This window comes from Aulonocara sp. 'chitande type north' Nkhata Bay, linkage group LG6 (assembly GCF_057382095.1).
Source record: "Aulonocara sp. 'chitande type north' Nkhata Bay isolate Kocher_YH1m ecotype deep benthic linkage group LG6, A_spYH_male_GT1.1, whole genome shotgun sequence".
In the NCBI taxonomy this organism is placed as follows: domain Eukaryota; kingdom Metazoa; phylum Chordata; class Actinopteri; order Cichliformes; family Cichlidae; genus Aulonocara; species Aulonocara sp. 'chitande type north' Nkhata Bay.
Window position 1 is genome coordinate 5,033,493 of NC_141349.1, and position 21,383 is coordinate 5,054,875.

Genomic DNA, 21,383 nt, shown 5'->3' on the forward strand with positions numbered 1-21,383 from the left:
AGGCAGAACAAAGTCGGGGCTGTATCAAGACACAGGGACTAAACCCCAATTCAACCAGACCCAGAACTGATCCGGAATTAAAACAGGACTACAACAGTTCAAAATCAGGACTACTGAGGACTTAACCAAGACAGAACCAGAATCAGAACTAGATGATAGTAGCACTAAAAATCATCATAGACCTGCACTACACTTATTTTTTAATTCCACCAAAGTACAATATTTAGATTGAGAAAAGTTTATATAATTATTTAGCCTTGTTGTGCGAACAAGCCTGCATAACTTAATAAATATAGAATTTGAAAAATAGCAAACCTAAAAAGAAACACTAGGTACGAGATACATGAGGACCTATGATACGGTGATACTTTTGGCAAATGACCATTTGACTAACATGTGTGTCTCACCTGCTCTTGTTCATCTCTGTTCTGTCCTCATTCTCCATCTCCCTCTCTGTTCCTCTCTCTCCCTCTTTGTGCTGACAATCATCAAATATACAGTTGAAACCACATATTTATGTACTGTTCAGATCAAAACACAAACACTTTTTAATTGTAACATCAAATCGGACTAAATGTTTATTTTTTTAGATTGATAAATATAAAAAACATATTTGTTAACTTTAAGAGTAAAGAGAGAAACTATCTGTATTTCTTAATTGCAAATGGCACCAAATTGTATTCAAACTGAGCCACACTTATGGAGCTCCACAGTTCTTTTCCTGGTGTTTTGGTTGACATCTCTTGATTTTCCCATTTCAAAAAAACAGGCTCTGTGTTTTGCCTTATATGCATCCACAGCTGTGCCACCAGTTTACTCACATGGACTCTACTAACCTATCAGAAGCTTCTTCAGCTCAGAATGGAATCGTCTGGAGTTTCTTACTAATTAACAATAAACTTAATGTATATGTACTCCTAAATTTGATCAAAGTGATAAAAAATAGACAGCTCTGTCTCTCTTTATTCTGACATTTAACTAATTCAAAAGATATTTCAATATTTATCTAAAACAAAAGTTTACTCTAAATTGATGTTGTACAGTAAAAATGTTTTATGTTTTCTCCCTAAAGTGTATGTAAATATCTGGTTACAAATGTGAATATCCTGCTGTGTACTGAAATCCCTCTTGTTTTGCATAGAAATATACTGAACAACATACAAAGCATAATATATAAGATAACATTTACCTGAGTTTTTTCTTTGAAAGAAGCCTCTAATGTCCATTCTTATATTTCAGTACATAACTGAAACCGATTTAGTCGGGGAGGGTAAGAACTGAAAATATGAAATAAACACACGTAAGCTAAGACTCTAAAAAATAGCATTTGTTCGGCTTTTCATTTCGCCATTTGTTGATTCACTTGAAGAGCGAGTAACGTAATATTGGTCAAGTGATCAGTTTGATATCAATCTTTCGTGATGCACCGTCATATTTACATTATTTGTACGGTATGAATGATTTTCTTTGGTAACTGGTCAAACTTAAGCTCTCCTTAGTATGGCTGGCTCCGTTTCTCCAACAGCGCACACAGGCAGCAGCTGCCCCGCCCCCTCGCTCAGTCACTTAGTGCCTGAGCTCGGATCATACCAATATCAGGGGGGATTCACGCACAGTCGTAAATTCCCACAGTGTGCACTATGTGCTTCGAATATCGTGTGTACTTTTTGTTTTATACAGTTGTCAGCCAGGCATCTAACTATGAAAAAATTACACTCCAAAAGACCCCGGGCTTCTGACAAAACAACCCGGGCTTAAGCCCAGTAAGCCACCCCCACGCTCCGCCCCTGATTATCAGGCTGTCCTAAAGACTCCTTTAAAAGCCTTCCGTTGATCCAAAATACTGCAGAAAGAGTAGGGGATGAGAACTAGAAATGGAGAGCTATTTTTGACAAATCATAAAGTTAGGACTAGATCAGGTGAACATGAATCCTCCCTTAGTTATGCTGCAGTAGCTCTAGGCTACTTAGATACCATTAATTGCTGCCTCTCTTCCACAGCATGTCTTTTGTCCGGTCTTCCCCACTCTCATCCCCTATGGTTGCGGCAGATGGCTGCCCCTTCATGAGCTGGGTTCTGCTACAGGTTTCTTCCTGCTTAAAAGCAAGTTTTTCCTTCCCACTGTCACACTGTCTTTTAAAAAGACTAAAGCTTCATTTTTTAACAATCTTAGCCTTATTCTCTAACTGAAGACCCTCACCTAAAATGGCCACCACCTCATCGTCCTGGATGACCTCCAGCGATCCTGACACGACGAAGCAAAGGCTGTCCACGCTCTCTCCAGCATGATAGATAAGGTCACCAGGGGCACTGTGGATGGTCTGAAACTCCATGGCCAGAGCCCGCAGGCAGCCATCACTGGCCAGGCGAAATGCTGGGTGTTCCTTAAACACCTTCCTGTTGAGGTGGACACAGATGTCTGCTCGCATGTCCTTTGGACAAATCTGCAGCACCTGCAAACAGAGTTAGACCAAGGTGACGTCACACAGAGCCAGATAAATAATGATCATTGCTAAAATGTCATCAGTAGTTATATTCAGGATTTCCTAAGCTGACGTGAAAACAGAAATACAGTTAATGCAGACATAATGATGCTGCCCTTTTTATGCTTCATTTCCATGCTGATGAACTACATTCTACTTACTGTTCACCAGCAGTTCACCAGCAACTTTTGAAACTTATGAAATCCTTGAGATTGTTTTTCACTGTATCATCAAAACATTTAAAAACTAATATCAATAAAAACTGAAGTTGCACATGGAATAAACATTGTTCCACTGCCAAACCTTTTGGTCATGACTGCCTGAAGTATTGACTAAGTACAGGATTGGCTGTGGCACCTTCCTGATGTATTCATGGATCTTTGTTGTTTTATCCTGGACAACAAAGACACTAACTAGTTCTTGGCCTCCTTCCTTCTCTTTAGCATACAGTCTCAAGATGCTCGATTTAGGGTTTATACCCTCCATGCATGGTAATCAGCTTTGTTGTCTTGATGTCAGTGGCTTCTATGTCCTCCTTTGGCCATATTATTATTCCAGCAAGGTATCCGGTGGCCAGTGGGGCATAAGTGTCGATTGCCCAGATCTTGTTCATTCCATTCAGCTGACTGCTCAGGACTTGTCTTACTCTTTGCAGGTATTTAGTGGTTGCAGTTTTCGTAGCAGCCTCTTCATGGAAATATATTGTGATTTATTTGTGCAGAAGAGTATGAATGGTTCCATCCATCCATCCATTCGCTTCCGCTTATCCTTTTCAGGGTCGCGGGGGGCGCTGGAGCCTATCCCAGCTGTCATAGGGCGAGAGGCAGGGTACACCCTGGACAGGTCGCCAGTCTGTCGCAGGGCCAACACACAGGGACAGACAACCATTCGCACTCACATTCATTCGCACATTCACACCTAGTGACAATTTGGATTTTCCAATTAACCTATCCCCACAAGCTGCATGTCTTTGGACGGTGGGAGGAAGCCGGAGTACCCGGAGGGAACCCACGCAAACACGGGGAGAACATGCAAACTCCACACAGAAAGACCCCGGCCTGGTGTTGGAAATGAATGGTTCCATTTTTTCAAAACTAACTTAAAAATTTAAGAATTCTGGTTTCAGTTTGGTTGGGCAGTGATGCTACTGCTAAAACTGTAGCTATAACTGTATAGAAGCAAAAATTCATAATAAATAAAAATACAACCACAACCAGCTGTTTCACTTCCAATAACACAATGATTTGGACTGAATTCTTACCTTGTCAGTATCAATGCCTCTTGACATGGACCAGGTGGACACAATGTAGTCCATCACACGCTCACTCAAGCCTTTAGGGACCTGGTAGAGCTTGAGGAAGTCTCTCACACTGTTGAGCATCTCATGGTACCTGTTGGTGTTGGCATACATCTGCTGGAAGATGGTGGTGACGTTACCAAAAATGGTGGCATACAGCAGCGCTGTAAACAGAGGACAAAAAACATTAAGTTCTTATACTTCTCTACAAAACCTACTGTTACATTGTAGATGTTATATTGTCAAACCTGTCTTTATTATTCACAAAACAGAATTTCAGTGTCGCAGCAATCACTTCAGTCACTTGTAGATGTGCTCAAATACCATATTATAAGATATGAAATGCTAAAAACTTATTGTGTTACAGAATAAGTTTAAACAGAAAATACAAAAATGTGAAGACCATACGAAAGTCCAGTATGAGATGCATGAAATGCCTTTATCCATTAACTATCTAATTCCATTGACCACTGCCACAGTCATGCGAATAAACTCTGCTTAAGCTGACAGAGGACTCTGAAGAGTCTTTTGATTCAAACAACGACAAATTACTCTGATAAATAATATGAAGGCGTCACATCAGACCATAGAAGATCTAACTCATCAGTCCAGGAATCTGCAGTCAATTTTCACTTACAGCCCTGTGACTGCTCTGTCAATGACGAGGATGCACACATCCTTGACAGGGAGGAATGCTGGTTGAGGCCATTTATATGAAAAGGGAAAGACCGTCTCTGAATCGCAGAGGGGGCCAAAGGGTACATCTTTCACCATCTCCCAATGCAGTGACTGCATCCTCTCTGTCAATGGCGCCCATGGCCATTGATCAATGGTCACTGATCAATGGTCAGTGGTCACTAACATATTAATGACCATGAAACTGACCTCACGGCCCACTTTTAATCAGTGGTGCTAGGTTGGGTAGGAAATTTCTATCCATAGCAATGCTAGAATACTTGTACAAGTTGTCTGAAATTTCTGAAACTCCTCATTATATCAGCTACAAATAGCTCCTCATTTAGCTCCTAGTTCAAAGAGATTGAAGTGAAAGATAATAAAAAGTGACAGGTTTTTGAAAGTTTTTTTGAAATCAACAGCAGAGAAAAGACCAGATTTGTAAAAGCACATCAACATGTTGTGTGATTCACTTAATAGACCTCAAAACACTCTTTGAAATAACAATGACAAAGAAGTGTTCCGGAAAGAAACATAATTTCAGTTTTATCATCTGTTTACTTGCTGTTAATCAGGCACTTAAATGTAAATGCTCAATAGTTGCAACTGATTTTTTATGGTTTAAGGTTTTTGTTCAGTGAAATCACAGTAGAGGACGGTGCAGAAGTTTAGTAATCTTACAGCATTGAAAGGTTTGAATCTCCTTGTTGACTCTGGCCTTTTTTTGTGGAGTTTTAATGTTCTTACTGTGTCTGTGTGGGTGCTCTGGCTTCCTCCCACAGTCCTAACATATGCTTATAACATATACCAAGTTAACTGGGGATTCTAAATTGATCATCATTTTTGTTATAAAGCGCCGTGTGACTGTTTTTAACTGTGGCTTGTGTACTACATTACAGGACTGGCATTCATTTTGTGCTGTAAATCATACAGAGACATTCATTTCCCAGCCCAGACTAACATATTAAAAAAGACAAAATCTCTGATTAGCTATTCTCACCTCATGTAAGTGATCATTTGAGAGGTGCTCTAAGCAAGAGGACATTTCTAGCAAACAGGCATTTTTTTTTACTCTAAAGATGTTTCTTTGGAAAGTTCTGTTGTATTTCCTACAAGGTAATGAACGTGTGCACTGGTGTTTCTCTGTATAAAAAAATTAACCTTTAGCAAATCCACAGCTCAGCCCATCAGTTGAGCCCATACAGTCTATCCCTGACTCAGCTGCTCTCCCTCACTGCCTGTCAGCAGTATGCACTCTGGGTCATCAGATCAATGCCGACCCCATCCAGCATGCAGCAGGAGCCTGCTGTCATCCACTATGAACACAGTCAAAGTGTGGAGCTGACCGCAGCATAGAGAACTTGCTGTGACCTCCCGAAAGGTTACTGTGCAGCCTCAGCACAGAGGTGGAGCTGAGTTGGTGTTAAAACAATAACAGCAGGTTCAGAACAGATGCCAGGTCTATAGGTCCACTACTGAGCTGTTGTGCGCAGCAGTTAAGATGTTTCTTATTTTGTAACATTAATTTATTCACAAACACACTCAAAGCTGAAACTTCTCTCCCATCTACCAAAGCAGTCAAGCTGCTTTAAAAAAAAAAACTTAACTAACTTAACTAGTTAACTTCATGTTAAATGACTGTTAACAAACCTGTCTTCTGTGCCTTTTTCAAGTTTCAAGCCTTCCCTATGTCTATTCCTCGCCACTTCCCAATTCTTATGTACAGTCGTGTAAATATTTGTGATAGGTCATGCTGGGTTATTGTGGATTTGGGTGTCTTCCACTTGGAGTTCTTCTCACTGAATAAAACATGTGTGATTTGATCGCTGAGTTTACTGAGCCTGCTTTTGGGTCCTTTTAGTTGCGCAGGCCTCTGGGCTGCCCTGTGACAGTACAGACTGGTCAAGCCATGGACCCAACAGACCCGGTTCGCTCTGCAATTGCCAAGCAAGGTGTGTAATTAGGACAATATGAACAGGTTCTACAACATCTAACTGAACAATGTAAATCTATTGGGGGTAAGCAGGATGAGATCTTACCCAACATTTGGGAATGACAAACTGCAACTCACCCCGAGCTGGTTCTGTGCTGAACCAGGGGAGGAGCACTGGCTTAGGCTGAAGTGTTTCTCACGTTCTGTCCAGTTTCCATGTGTCCGTATGATGCTATTCTGGGTGAGTTTAAAAAGACCTTTTCTCATCTTGCTTTTGAGGGCAGTGCGGCAAAGAGATTAAATTAAATTAAATTAAATCTCAGGCAGGGAAACGCAGTACAGCAGAATTTATTATTGATTTTTGCACCGTGGGGTTTTCCATCATACCCTGAATGATCAGATGCAGGATCACCTGGCTTCCTGTGATGAGCTGGCCACATTCAAGGATTTGGTTGAGAGGAACTACTGAACCTAGTGATCTTTCTTCCTTTCCGCTCCCATTTCTCGTTCCGGTCCAGCTCCTTTGGCAGTTACTTCTGAAGAAAGGAAAAGGTACGAGGTATGGGGATACGGGTAGGCGGATCCACGGTTAGCTCTAAGCCCTGTCTAATGCTCCCTGTGACTATTAGCTTGCCCCGTGTGTCTCACTCATTGAATGCGCTCATAGATTTGGGCACTGAGCAGAGCTTAATCGACTTCGATTTCGTCAGTGAGCTTTGCCTTCCACTCATTCCTCTTAACTATCCCATCACAGCAACTGCACTCAATAATCAAGTGTTCCCACAGATTACTCATCGCACCGGGAAGATGGATCAACCTGCATATCACACCTACTCAGGTGAGAAGAGAGCTGGAGAGGCTCAGACAGGTGAAAGCAGCAGGACCTGCACAGCATTAGACCCACAGTGCTGAAGGCCTGTGCCTCCAGAAAGTCCCAGTGCTATGGAAAACATTGTGCCTGGTCCCAGTGCATGAGAAGAATCATCCAGCAGCACTAAATGACTACAGGCCTGTAGCACTAACCTCTCATATTATGAAGGTTTTGGTGAGACTTATCCTGGAAAACCTCAGACCCCTGGTGAGCAAGTCACAAGACCCTCTGCAGTTTGCATACCAGCCCCACTTAAGGGGTGGACAATGCAGTGATACATCTGCAGCAGAGAGCGTATTCCTCCCTCAACAGACACAACACCACAGTTCGGATAATGTTCTTTGACTTCTCTAGTGCCTTCAACACCATCTAGCCTGGGCTGCTGAGAGAGAAGTTGGAGGACATGCAGGTAGAGGCTCCACTGGTCCAGTGGATCAGCAACTACCTGACAGGCAGACCACAGTTTGTGAGACTGCAGAGCTGTGTGTCAGAGAGTCTGAACAGCAATATTGGAGCACTCCGGGGAACTGTTCTGTCCCCTTTCCTCTTCACCATCTATAGGGCCGACTTCAAGTACATCACAGACACTTGTCTCCTCCAGAAATTCTCTGATGACACGGCCATTATTGGAAGTGTGGGCATGGGAAGGGAAGAGAAGTACAGAGGACTGATCAATCGTGAGGTGGTGTGAGGTGAGCCACCTGCAGATGAATGTGGCCAAAACAAAGGAGCTGATGGAGGACTTCTGAAGAAACAGATCCTGCATTGGTGAGACTGACGTCGAAATAGTCACATCCTACAAGTATCTGGGAGTTCATCTGGATCACAAGCTGGAGTCGTCTGCCAACACAGAAGCTGCCTACAAAAAGGGTTTGAGCTGATTTTACTTCCTATGAAGGCTCAGATCCTTATGCGGCAAGCTGCTCTATACGTTTTATCAGTCTGTTGTTGGGAGCACCATCTTCTTTGCTGGGGTGTGCTGAGGTGCGGGCATCAAAGAGAAGGACACAAAAAGACTGAACAAAGTCATCAGGAAGGCTGAGTCTGTTGCTAGCATGAAGCTTGCCACCCTGGAGGTGGTGATCAGTAACAAAATGCTGGGAAGAGTGCTGGCAATCATGGACAATGACTCCCACCCACTCCATAACACACTGGACAATCTGAAGAGCAGTTTCAGCAACATGTTCCTTCAACCTTGCTGCCTGAGGGAATGTTACAGGAGGTCGTTCCTTCCCACTGCTATCGGAATCTTTAATTTATCTACGTGGATCAGATCCACACATGTGGAACAGCATTAATCACACCTCAATGCACCCTGGTCACTTTTGTACACCATGACATATTTTCACACATATTTGTCTTTTTATATTTATATGTATATTTATGTTTATACCTATATCTCTATATTTATCTATTTATCTTAATATATATCTATCATAACTCTGTTTCTACACTCCTATTATATGAGTGCTTGTTGTTTGTTGTAAACATGCTGATATGACAACTTAATTTCCCTAAGTTTCTCCGATTCTGATTCCCTTGAATCACTCACCTTTTCCACATTCAGGTTACTAGACGCGCTATCATTCTAGGTTTCCCATAGTTAGAGAAACACAATCCCCACATAGGTCGTAAAATCTCTGTGTGGGCTCTGTTTTACAATGCTTGCTTGAAAACCGTCTTCATGTTAAAGCCGAAAAATGTAAGTGTGGTACTTTCCCATGAATCCCTGGCTAAGTCTGTGTTCCCCGCATGCTTCAAGAAATCCACAATCATCCCTTTGCCCAAGAACAACAAGCCCTCATGCCAGAATGACTACCGGCCAGTTGCACTGACTTCAGTGGTTACGGAGGTGTGCGAGACGCTGTTCAAGAACTTTATCTCTTCCTCCATCCCAAACACCACAGATCCGCTCCAGTTCGCCTACTGACCCAACAGATCCACAGAGGATGCCATCGCCCATGTCCTGCACACCACCCTTAGCCACGTGGACAAGAAACAGAGTAACTATGTGAGACTGCTGTTTTTTGATTACAGTTCAGCGTTTAACACAAGAGTGCCCAGTAGACTGTTCACTAAGCTAAAGGATCTAGGACTCAACAGTCGTCTGTGTGCATGGGTGTTGGACTTCCTCACTGGCAGAACTCAGGTGGTGAGGGTGGGCAGGTGCATCTCGAACAGCATCACCATCAGCACGGGAGCGCCACAGGGGTGTGTACTGTCGCCAGTGCTTTACTCCCTCTATACTTCAGACTGTGTGGCCACCAGTGTTGGTCAAGTTACTTGAAAAAAGTAATCATCAACTAATTACTGATTACTTCCCAAAAAGTAATCCCGTTACTTTACTGATTACTTATTTACAAAAGTAATCAGTTACTTAGTTACTTATTTACTTTTTAAAACATGATTTATCCCCTAAATAGGTAATAAAGCAATAGATCTTTTAGTCCAATTCTACTTTTACTGCATAATCCATCATATAAAATGTAATCAAATGAAAAAGTCTCTTTTTAAACTTGTTTTATTTGTTTAACATTTAAACCTAATTTCTGCATTTTCCAGCATATAAAATAAAATAGTTTTTTGTGTTTACACTCACTCTATCAAATAGATGCACGTAAAACACAGCAGAAAATAAATAAAATCAAAGACTCAGCGGTCCTGTTGCTCTATTTTCACCTGTAAAGCAGGAGTGGGGTAGGCGGAGGTTTGCCCTGGTGCAGGTGTGCCGCAGCGGTCAGTGGAAGGATACGGCAGTTTCTCTGTGAATTACACATTGCTGTGGCAGCGTACTGTCGGTGCTTACTCAGACATTTAGGGTTTTTTTCGCTGTAAAAAGAAGTTTTCTTCCCACGCAGTGAGCAGCGGACGCTAATGTTTTTATCACTTTTTACAGAATCAAACTCAAAGTAAGGTCAGTACTTCCATGCTTTAAACGCTGCACGCTCATACTCTCTCCCGCACTCGTTATATTATCCATTTTTGATCTGCACACAGCTGTCGCCACGAATGTCGCACTCGCTTACGTCATTGACATGAGACACTCTCGCAAAAAAATCATGGTTTTAGTAACGCAGTAACGCACCGTGCTTACGGGAAAGTAACAGTAATCTAATTACCTTTTCTGCAATAGTAATCCCTTACTTTACACGTTACTCAAAAAAAGGAATCAGATTACAGTAACGCGTAGCCCATCTCTGGTGGCCACCCATGGCTCCAATACCATTGTGAAGTTTGCTGATAGCACAGTGGTGTTGGGCGGCCTACATGGATAAAGTGGATCTCCTCAGACCTGGCATGGTCTGCCCACATTCAGGTCTAATCCAAAAAGGCTAGGCAGTGCCTGTATCATCTCCGACAACTGAGGAAGTTCAGGGTCTCTCCAGGGATCCTCAGGACTTTCTATACAGGCACTGTGGAGAGCATCCTCCATCACATCACATCCTGGTATGGGAGCAGCTGTGTCAGAGAACTGATCCATATGGCAGAACGCTGCTGCAGGGAAATTGAAGGCACCATCCGTCTCACTCTCAGAGAGGAACCAGACCCTGGCACAGGTCTACCCAATCTTCAATATGTACCACGATCTACCCATGGAGCTGCCCTCCATTGGGTCACCCAGGTGTGAGTTGAACAACTTCGCTATTAAAACATCATTTCTGGTGGGTGTCATTGGTTTTCCAAAGGAGCACATTTTGTTCCGTCACATAAGCTACCTACAGCCACTGAGACCCCCCTGGATAGGAACACTATTAGTTGAAAACTTGCCATATTTTTGCATGGTGCACAGTTTGTCCTCAATAAATTTGAGGAAACTACACAAATTGTAAATGAAAGAACAAAAGTCAGACCTAAAGCAGCAAATGAGCAGTATCTGAAAGACAAAAATTCAACAAAGACCTAAGTGACTATCAAGAAACATTTCTTAAAGAATTGAAATAGGGAGAAAAAGCTAGGCTATGTCACAATACAGAAAAGATGGACTGAAAATCAGTGGCAACAAGTTATGGAGTGATTAATACAAATTAGAAATTTTTGGTTCATTGTTAATATTTACAGAGGACATCAGGAGAGATGTACAAGATTGAGTGTCTACACCGATCTAATATAGTGAATGCGCTGTTATGGATGGGGCTGCATTTCAGCAAGTGGTGCTGGGGATTATAAATGCAGTGGCTTAATTTTTCAATATGACAAAGATCCGAAACACACTGCCAGTGCAGTAAAATTTGGATAGAGAAACACAAAATGGAATGATATTGGTCACGCAGTGACTCCACGGAGCTCAGGCTTCAACATTATTGAAGGGATCATTTTGACAGAAAACAAGTAAAGGCATTCAACCACCAAAGAACAGCTTTGGAATTACCTTTTTCCCAAAGATTGTTTCAAAAAATTACATGAAAGCAAAAGAGAGAAAGAAAGTTAAGGCTATGAAGGAATAAAGAATAAAGGATACAAATCTAGAATTGACTTTCAAGTTCATTAGGAAACGTTTTTGATTATGTCAAACATACTGTATTTTGATGTATGCTTTTCCATGTTTCAAGAAATTGCTGGACCTATTTACCATTTTTCTAGCAAAATACATAGAAATGGAGATGGCTCAAAACTTTTGCACATACATTTATCAGTATGAATGCATGTGTGTTTTTCACATTGGGCCATGTAGGTTTGTCCCCCCCCCCCCCCCCCCCCCCCTTTAATAATAACATCTTCATTCACTGAATTTTGTGTTTATCTTTGTGAAATACTTAAATCTGTTTGATGATCTCAAACATTTAAGTGTGGTAAATATACCAAAAACAAATTTGGGAAATCATGAAGGGGACAAACACTTGTTCACACCACTGTAGATGGCTTCTTGCACTCCTCTTTTAAGCCATCTATCTTCTTCTTCTTATCCTTTAGATGCAGATAGACAGCTGAATTTTGTCTTGTTGAAGTGGCTCTTCTATGTTGTGCCATGGGTTTACTGAGTGGCTGTTTCTTTTCTCCAGTGTATGTCCGAGCCTCACCGTACTGCATAGCATACACTATTTTGTTTGTATGCTATGCAGCTATTTTGTTTAGCTTGCGTTTGGGAGTTTTCTCCTTGGGATTAACCAGTTTTTGTCTGAGGGTGTTGCTGGGTCTGAAGTACACTGGGATGTCATGCGTGAATAAAATTCTCTTGAGTTTCTCTGATAAACCTGATAAACAAAGAATGACAGTGTTGTTCCGTTTGTCATTCTGTTTGCCCAAAGTTGGTGTCAGACCTTCTCTCCTGTGCATCTTTGCTGATTTGATGAAGGCCCAGTTGGGTTTAACAGTTTTCTTTAGATGTGTGTGTTCCTTTTCTTTCCCTTCTGGCTTAGAGGGAGCGTTTTCTACCCAGTGTTGCAGGGTCCTTATTACTGCAAATTTGTGTTCCACAAGGTAGTGGGAGTCAAAGAGTAGGTACTGGTCTGTGTCTGTGGGCTTTGGGTAAACTTCAGTGTTAAGGTTTCCATTCTCCTCAATGTGCACTGCAAAAATGGCAAACTATTATTCTGTAACTACTGTACTCTGTACCACCATTTGGTTTTAGAGCTAAAGAAGATTCTTGGTTGAGAGATGAAATGTCCTCAAGAAACTTAAAGAAATTTCATGATGAGGTTCTTTCCAAGCTCCTTAGGCTACATAAAATGGTGAATCTCTTGGTATTATCACAGAAGTGATGAACAGATTTCAGTCCAGCATCTCTGATGTAGATATCACAGATGTAGAATGTTCTGGAAAGGAAATTAACCATCTATTTTTGTCTTTCCTGCAGATTCCAACCTGATATTGCAGTTAGCATTATAACTCTCTCACTCGTATTCCTAATGACCCAAACTGATTCTCCAGAGGCTTTCAGCCACTTTGTGGACAAGAAAGGTGTGCTAATTACAGCTTTCATTCCTTTCGTTCCTTGTGAATTCTAATAGGAAACCAAATGGTCTACCCAGACCAGACTGCTTGGTAGCTTCAATATAGTCTCAGTGCAGCGTCTTTACAAGAGTTTCAAAGGGACAAGCTCTCACAGCCACATAAATCACTGCACACTCAAAAACAGCAACTAAAACTGGGTTAGAAATGGATTTTCATTAAACACTCTGGGGCCTAATTTCTGAGGTTTGCTGCCTAACAATGCCATCACAAATCAGATATTTTCATTATTTTCAATTTGCAAGCGAAGCTTTAGACACCTATTTCATTTGATTACCTTTTCTGCAACATTAGGTGTGTGAAGCTGATCTAGGCTAACAGACTGTAGATTCTGATATGACGCAAGGTGACAGGAGCTTCCGATCAAGGAGACAAATTGTCAACCCTACAGCTCCTCATTCTTCAGCTCAGTGAGGAAAAGCTTTTACGTGCAGATGTCCTCTCTGCTCTGGAAAACATGAAACTGTCTGCTTGCCTTTACTTTCAGCAGTTACATAAAATAGACTGTTATTTATAGTGCAAAGACAAAGACATTAGAATAGAAAGATTTATCTTCTGCAGAGTAGGAATGGGAACAGAACATTTTATGATATTGTTGGTGGGAAAAAGAAAAAGAAATGTATCTTCTGGAGAGTCTGAATACCAAGAGCAAATGCAATGGAAGCCTAACAATAGTTTCTGGGAGGGGTCAGCAATTCCGCAAGAAAAAAAGACAGTGGTATTGTCAGTGGTATTTCTAGTACACTAAACTAGATGGAGATGAATAGTTTTCTATATTTAAATTTATATATTTTCTATAAATATTTAAATACACTCAAGTTGGAGAACACAGGATGTTACATTAATTTTGCTTCGAAAGACAGTTGGAGGTCTAACAGGACAATTATCTATAAACTAAACCTGAACTTAAAAACACAGACATTGCACACAGTCCTGTGGTTTAAGTTTACCTAGTCCTGCATTTATATACATTAATATAAACCAAACACACATAAGAATAGGACAGGATATTTGATCATTAAAATATTATTCACGTGTAGGTTGACTGACAGAGCTATGAATCATAATATCCTCTCTCTCTGGATGTTTCATTTTGACAGTGTTGTGAGAAGCTTTTGCTTATATTAACAATGACGGTAACAAAGGCTGTATGTTGTGAAAGGCCTCTCTGGTAGCAGCTGACTAGAGCTTAAAGAGCATGCTTTAGCTCCTTACTTTTCGGGTGTACAGTATAACTACAGATATTCCAGGATTTACCAGGTTGTATACTGTAACGTTAGGTTGGTTAAACATGGCAAAGCCTAGACTAAGACTTTACAGATTGCTGACACTGCCTTAATATCAATGGGGAGATGTTTGACAATCCAGTCAGAGTCATAAAGAACTAAAATAAGTTGTTTTGACAGGAAGAAATGATTTACGAGCAGTACAAAGAGAGTGCAAGAGATAATCTGGAGACTATAGAAAGAGACCTGGTCTCAGCATCATGGAGTCTGTCTGGTGTCATAAGGGGAAAAAAAGACACTGAGAGAGTCAAATCCACAGAAAAACTGGTAAGTTCAGCAATTTTCCTGCCAAGTACCTTGATAAACTCAAAAAACAACTGGAAGGCAGAAATGTTTTGCATATTTGGCACAGAGAAATAAGTTGAAAGGAAATGACAAGGACTCACATCCAATCATCATCATGGCTACAGCAAAGATCTTCTCTCCATCTGTGTTTGGTGCTATGTTTCCAAAGCCAATACTGGTCAGACTGGTCATGGTAAAGTACAACGAAGTGATGTAGGCTGAGTCTTTACCGGGCCCGCCCTCCCAGATGCCTGAGCTCGAGGCATTGAATCTGTATGGCGTCCCAACTGTCTCTCCTAACAGGTACAACCAGCTGTCCATCCTCACAGTGTTGGTGTTCTCATCAATCACCTCATAGTATCCGATGCTGTACCAGATACAGGCCAGCCAGTGGGCTGCCAGGCCAAACACACAAACCAGCAAAACCAGCACAGCAGCGCCATACTCAATGTAATGATCCAGCTTTCTGGCAACTCGACCCAAACGCAGCAGACGTACCACTTTGAGAGAGCTAAAAAGGCTGCTGATTCCCTGCAAGTGAAAGAAGAGATAAAGCAGATAAGAGAAAATATGACACCGTAGGAGGGAGGGGGACAAATAAAGAGAAAAAAGGTGAAAGAAGAGTACAGAAACAATTAATTTTATGAAAGATTTTTCTTGTTTCAAACATTCAGCTCATCATGGGAATCTAAGGGGCCTTTTCCATCAAACATGCTGGCATCAGTTCACACAAACTGTGTGCTTATAATAACTTTGCTATTATTGTTATTTTTACCATGTAACCTATAATTATGCAGGATCACATCATCATCTAATCAGTATGTGACATGTCAGTCACGTATCTTGTTATGTGAAGATCTTGTTGAATGAGTGTAAACTTGAACCAGATTTCAAACAAAAGGAAACAGATTTTATCAATAAAAACAAACTGTGAAATATTGATGTCTTTGTTTTTGCTGTCCATTGCATCTTTTAGCCTGCATCAATCTCGATTGTAATTTCTCATGTAATAAAACACTTTTAACTGTTATTCCACTCAGTGTTACGTATTTATATTGGGGCCTCTCTTTGTGTTGAGTGGAAACTGAGTGGAGACTTTCATTGATGCTTTTTTTTGGAAATGGTTGACCTGAAAATTCACTTCATTACAAGCTGTTTTCTTGCTCTTCCTTCATTTGTTTTCTTTGATTTGTCTTCAAATTATTATATAAACTGCTGTCATCCACAGGTGTTTTATTTAATCTAATTTCACGAATCAAATGTATATTATGACAATCCAGACATCGCAATTTGTCATATAATTGCTTTGCTGACTTGAGGAGTGGTCTTGCTGGATCAGATCAGTTGCATATCATTTTCTGTGAATCCTATAAGCCACTGCTTAATGAAATTCAAACATAGGAAAGGATATAAAGAAAATCACAGTCTATTATCTGGAGTGTCAGCAGTTTCATTTTTAATATAAGCATATTTTGAATTTGATACCAATAACATATTTCAGACAGACATGTTCCCACTGTTGTTGTATAATATAAACATTTGTGTGCAGAAAGAACTTGCTTAACTTATATAATTGCTATGTATAAAGTTTTGAGGCTTCTTCCTTGGCATGACATTAGTTTGGGCAGTTTGAGGTGTTTTATTTTTATCATAAGTTTATTTTATATTTCTTGTACAGTCCAAATTACAGTTTAAAAAGTTTTTAGGCCACCAACATTAGAAGAGTTTATCCTCTTGCCATCACAAATAGCTTTGCAAAATTTATTGCAAGCTTGTGTTAGTCCTGCATCAGGTTGGTCACCTGTTCAGAGTGTACCTCACTATGGTAGCTGAGATAGGCTACAGCCACCTTGCGACCCTAATAAGGATAAGTGGAAGAGAACGGATCAATAGATCTCTTTATTCACCAACTTACCCCCCCTCATTTCTAGGAATACCAACAAATCATTTGTTTGTTTTTTCCCCCCATGTCCTTGACATAATTCATTAAAATTATTGTTAAATGATAAGTTCTGTTTTCTGGTTATCATAGAAATAATTATTTATTGATGACAATACATGTTAATAAGAAGCTGAACTGCCATGTTTGCTTTATTTTTTGTTATTTTTATTTTGTAAGACTGTTAATCCAACATTCTAATCTAATTCTAATCTATAATTTCAGTACATGACACCAAACCAATTGTGATGATATGGTCTGACACAGAACATGATGGCAACAGTATTGAATCCCATTGTTGAATCCCATTTATTTTAGTTTAGTTGAATTTGTTTCTCTTTCATGCCTCTACAATCTTGCGTTGAGATCAGGGGTGGTACCTCTGGATTGGCAAACCAGGGGTGTGGTTCCCATCTTCAAATAAGGGAGACCGGAAGGTGTGCTCCAACTATGGGGGGATCACACTCCTCAGCCTCCCTGGGAAAGTCTATGCCAAGGTGCTGGAGTCCGTCCGTTAGTCCAACCACGGTACAGGAGGAACAATGTGGTTCTTGTCCCAGTCATGGAACACTAGACCAGCTCTTTACCTTCTTCAGGTTTCTTGAGGACGCCTGGGAGTTTGCCCAACAAGTCTACATGTATTTTAAGGACATGGAGAAGGCATTTGACTGTACCCCTCAGACTGTCCTGTGGGAGGTGCTTCGGGAGTATGGGGTGTTTGGCCCATTGCTATGGGCCATTCGATCCTTATACAACTGCTAAAAGAGCTTGGTCTGCGTAGCCAGCAATAAGTTGGACTCATTGGGTGTTGGACTCCACCAGGGCTGCCCTTTTCTGTTCAGAATTTTTATGGACAGAATTTCTAGGCGCAGCCAAGTGGGGGAAGGCTTATACTTGGGTGGTCTAAGAATCTGATCTCTGCTTTTTGCAGATGATGTGGTTCTATTGGCTTCATCAAGTGACAGCCAGCAGCTCCGAGTGTGAAGTAGCGGCAATGAGAATCAGCACCTCCAAAAGTCAGAAAAGGGTGGAGTGCCGACTTAAATGCAGGGATGTGTTCCTGCCCCAAGTTGAGGAGTTTAAGTATCTTAGGGTCTTGTTCATGAGTGATGGGAGAAGTAAGCAGGAGATTGACAGACAGATTGGTGCTGCAGCAGCAGTGATGCCTTGTACCGGTTCGTCGTGGGGAATTGAGAGCTGAGTATAAAAGCGAGGCTCTCAGTTTACCGGTTGATCTATGTCCCTACCCTCACCTATCGTCACGAGCTTTGGGTAGTGACCAAAAGAATGAGATTGCGGATACAAGTGGTGGAAATGAACTTTCTCTCAAGATTTACCTGGCCTCTCCCTAAGAGATAGGGTGAGGAGTTCAGCCATTCGGGTGGGGCTCAGAGTAGGAAAGGAGCCAGTGAGGAAGTTCAGGCATCTGACAAGAATGCCTCCTGGGCGCCTCCTGGGTGAGGTGTTCTGGGCATTGAATGAGGCTACGGGGCAGACACAGGAAACACTGGAGAGATTATTTTTCTTGGCTGGCCTAGGAAATCCTTTGACAAGCTAGAGGAGGTACCCAGGAGAGGGAGTCCAGGGCTTCTCTGCTTAGGCTGGCCCTGCAACCTGGCCCTGGATTAGCTGAAGAAAATGGATGGATGGATGGATGGATGGATGGATGGATGGATGGATGGATGGATGGATGGATGGATGGATAGATGGGTGGATGGATGGATGGATGGATGGATGGATGGATGGATGGATGGATGGGTGGGTGGATGGATGGATTTTCTTTCTTTTTCTTCAGTCTGTGATACTTCATTCTGTAATAGGCTGGCCAAAACAAAAATGATAAGTCAGTGTTTAATTTCACCAACAAATCCATTACAGTGTAAAATGTTGATTCTATTCTTTTTATTGTCAAAATTGTTTAGATTAAAATGAAATCAGTTATACTACCCAATAAGGTAAAAGACTAAATGAAAAAACAAGTCAACTTGTTGTTATGTTGATGTACTGAACACTGCAGCTTCTAATAAAAAAATATTAGCTGCACAAATTGTGCTAATTCATAAGCAACAGCACTGTTAAAGTATTTTACAATCAGTATCATTACAAAATAGAAACAATCGAGGAGCTCATGTGACACTGTAAAAATCCAGCCAGGTCTACTAAAGGTCAAGATGAATAGAGGGGTAAAGATGTTGTTGAAATAGCCACAAAAAGATAAAGACAGTCAGTCCAGATGACATGCCTATGGAGGTATGGAGATGTGTAGAAGAGCAGGCCGTGGACCTTTTGACCAGGCTGCTTAACATAATCTTAAAGAGTGTGGAATGGGGAAGAGTACTCAGGGGTGCCACCAGGGATTTGGGGCCCCATGAAAAAAATATTAGCCCAATTTAATATTAGTTTAATGTTGCAAATCACGGTGGCCCTAAAAATATAACACTGTGCAAAGATTGGGTTTTAATCTGATTTAGCTTAATGAAAGCTCTCTTCACCTGCATTAGTCATCGACAGTGTGCAAAATATATCCAAAGCAATACACACTTCTCCAAAAACACTCTGGTTATGTGGGTTGTAGTGATAATATACTATTATCACAAAATAAATTGTGTGTAGAAAAAATATGAATATAAATATAACATGTTCAAAGGGTCTGCCTGCACCGATTACATGTCGGCTAAAAAAAACCCAAAACATTATTTTCCATTAGAAATGAAGTAAGGTAACTAATACTAGGGAAGTCGAGCAGTTTCTTTCATATTGACTTGCTATGAGTGTAATTTCCACGTGTCTCTCTTTTCTTTTTTGAAACCCAGACTTCCCTTTTCACTAAGCTATTCTATTTTCTTACCACTCAAGAAGTGGGCAACACCTAGGAGCACTGGCAACTGTACCAAACCAGATCTTGACATAAGGAAGGACATCCAGAAGAGTAAGGTTTTATTCTTTTTTGCCAAAAAACAAAACAAAACAAATGGTAGGAAACATAAAGGAAACATAAAACCCTCCTTGACCATGCATGGAGGGTTTCACCCCAAATCCAGCATGCTGAGACTGTACACCCAGCAGAACAAGGAAGACTGAGGACTGGTGAGTGTCAGAACCACTTTCCAGGATGACACAACAAACATCCATCAGGAAGATGGCCACAACAGACTGTGTGCTTAGTGAATACAGCAGGCAACAGAAACCTGAGAAAGAAGATGAGCAAAGAGAAAAATCATCAGGCCCCTGCATAGTACCCCTGGCAGATAGAGGAAGTGGCACAAGATCATACCATGAAAGGCAAGACCCCAGATGGAGGCAGTGTAAAGTGCCCCTGAGACAGCCCAGCACATAACAGCAGAGGTCAAAATGGGACAGGAAGAAGGAACATGAGGAGCTAGAGAACTAAAGGTGCTGAGAGAAGAGCTTGAGTAGATGTGAAAGGTGAAGGCAATACCTAGTGGTAATCAATGCTCTTAGTGCAGTGTAGGGATGGGTACCGGTGTCCGGTGCCATGATGGCACCGGTTCTGACATAAACGGTAGTAACCAGACCGAAAAGCAGCGCACATTTCGGTGCTTTATTTCGGTGCTTTTTTTTCCTGAGCTGTGATACACTTCTAGCCAATCACTTTACGTTTCCGAGGATAGTAGGCGGGCCCAGGTACGTACGTTCTTTTAGAGCAGAGCTACAGATTAAAAATGTCCAAGGCGAAGCGGTCAAAAGTCTGGCTGTACTTCACAGCAAAATATGCAAACTCAGCAGCCTGCAACAAGTGCTTTAAGCTGATACTGTGATACTGTCAAAGGAGGTAACACCTCAAATCCGATGAAACACCTGGCGACGCATAGCGTTTTTTTTAAAAGCCCAGAAATGCACCGTATTTGATAGCTTGCTGCGAGACCTCACACCGAGCGCATCTACTGCGGGTGGGTTGCCTGTTATGCAACATCCCCCAAAAACACGAAGAGGAGAGTCCTGGCCCCTAGCCCTGCCAGTGTAGCAGAAATGATGACGGATGATGATGCAGCAGCAGCCGTTCTTCTCTGCGTGAGTAGCTTAATGTTGTTCGTGTGTAATTTACGTTGAGTAGGCTAACCACGTTATTACATTAATGCATGTAAGGTGAACTAGCAAACATCATCATAGCTACATGCAGCTGTCTTCTTGTTTGATGGCAGATACTCCCTTCACCCTGGCCAAAAAGGCTAAAATGACCAAAGAAAAAGTGGAAAACAGTTAAACATGAAAGGTTTTTGGACAAAGTTTGTGTTTTTTCCATTGTTTAAGCACTGCTTCCAGCCAAGAGTGATACCATATATGCCCCATAGCTGCAGAAAAGGCTAACATTGTTATCTTTTTACAAAAAACAGCTGAACATGAGAGGTTTTTGGACCAATTTTGTGTTCTCCATTCTTTAAGCACCGGTTTGAGCACCGTTTGAGCACCGGCACCGTTTCAAAAGTACCGATTTGGCACCGGTATCGGATAAAACCTAAACGATACCCATCCCTAGTGCAGTGACTCCCAAACTAAGGGAGTGTCTCCAGCAGATCCCTGGAACAGCATCCAAGATCTCTATGCAGAACAGCACAGTCCTAGGAACAGATAAGATACTGTGGAGGTCCCTCAAGCTCCCACGCCTCTGGCAGAGGACCTGAGCTTGAAGGATAAAGTTTGCCA

General features: G+C 41.5%; 1 protein-coding gene across 1 annotated transcript in view; it reads right to left on the reverse strand.

The window, feature by feature from the left end:
- Window positions 1-21,383, reverse strand: part of LOC147327103 (voltage-gated delayed rectifier potassium channel KCNH1-like) — a 106,411-nt gene that overhangs the window by 55,088 nt on the left and 29,940 nt on the right. Inside the window, exons 7-9 of the mRNA XM_086294714.1 lie at window positions 14,881-15,310; window positions 3,745-3,944; window positions 2,201-2,453 (exon numbers count right to left, since the gene is read on the reverse strand). Coding sequence (XP_086150840.1) covers window positions 2,201-2,453; window positions 3,745-3,944; window positions 14,881-15,310 — 883 coding nt within the window. The remainder of the gene's footprint in view (window positions 1-2,200; window positions 2,454-3,744; window positions 3,945-14,880; window positions 15,311-21,383) is intronic.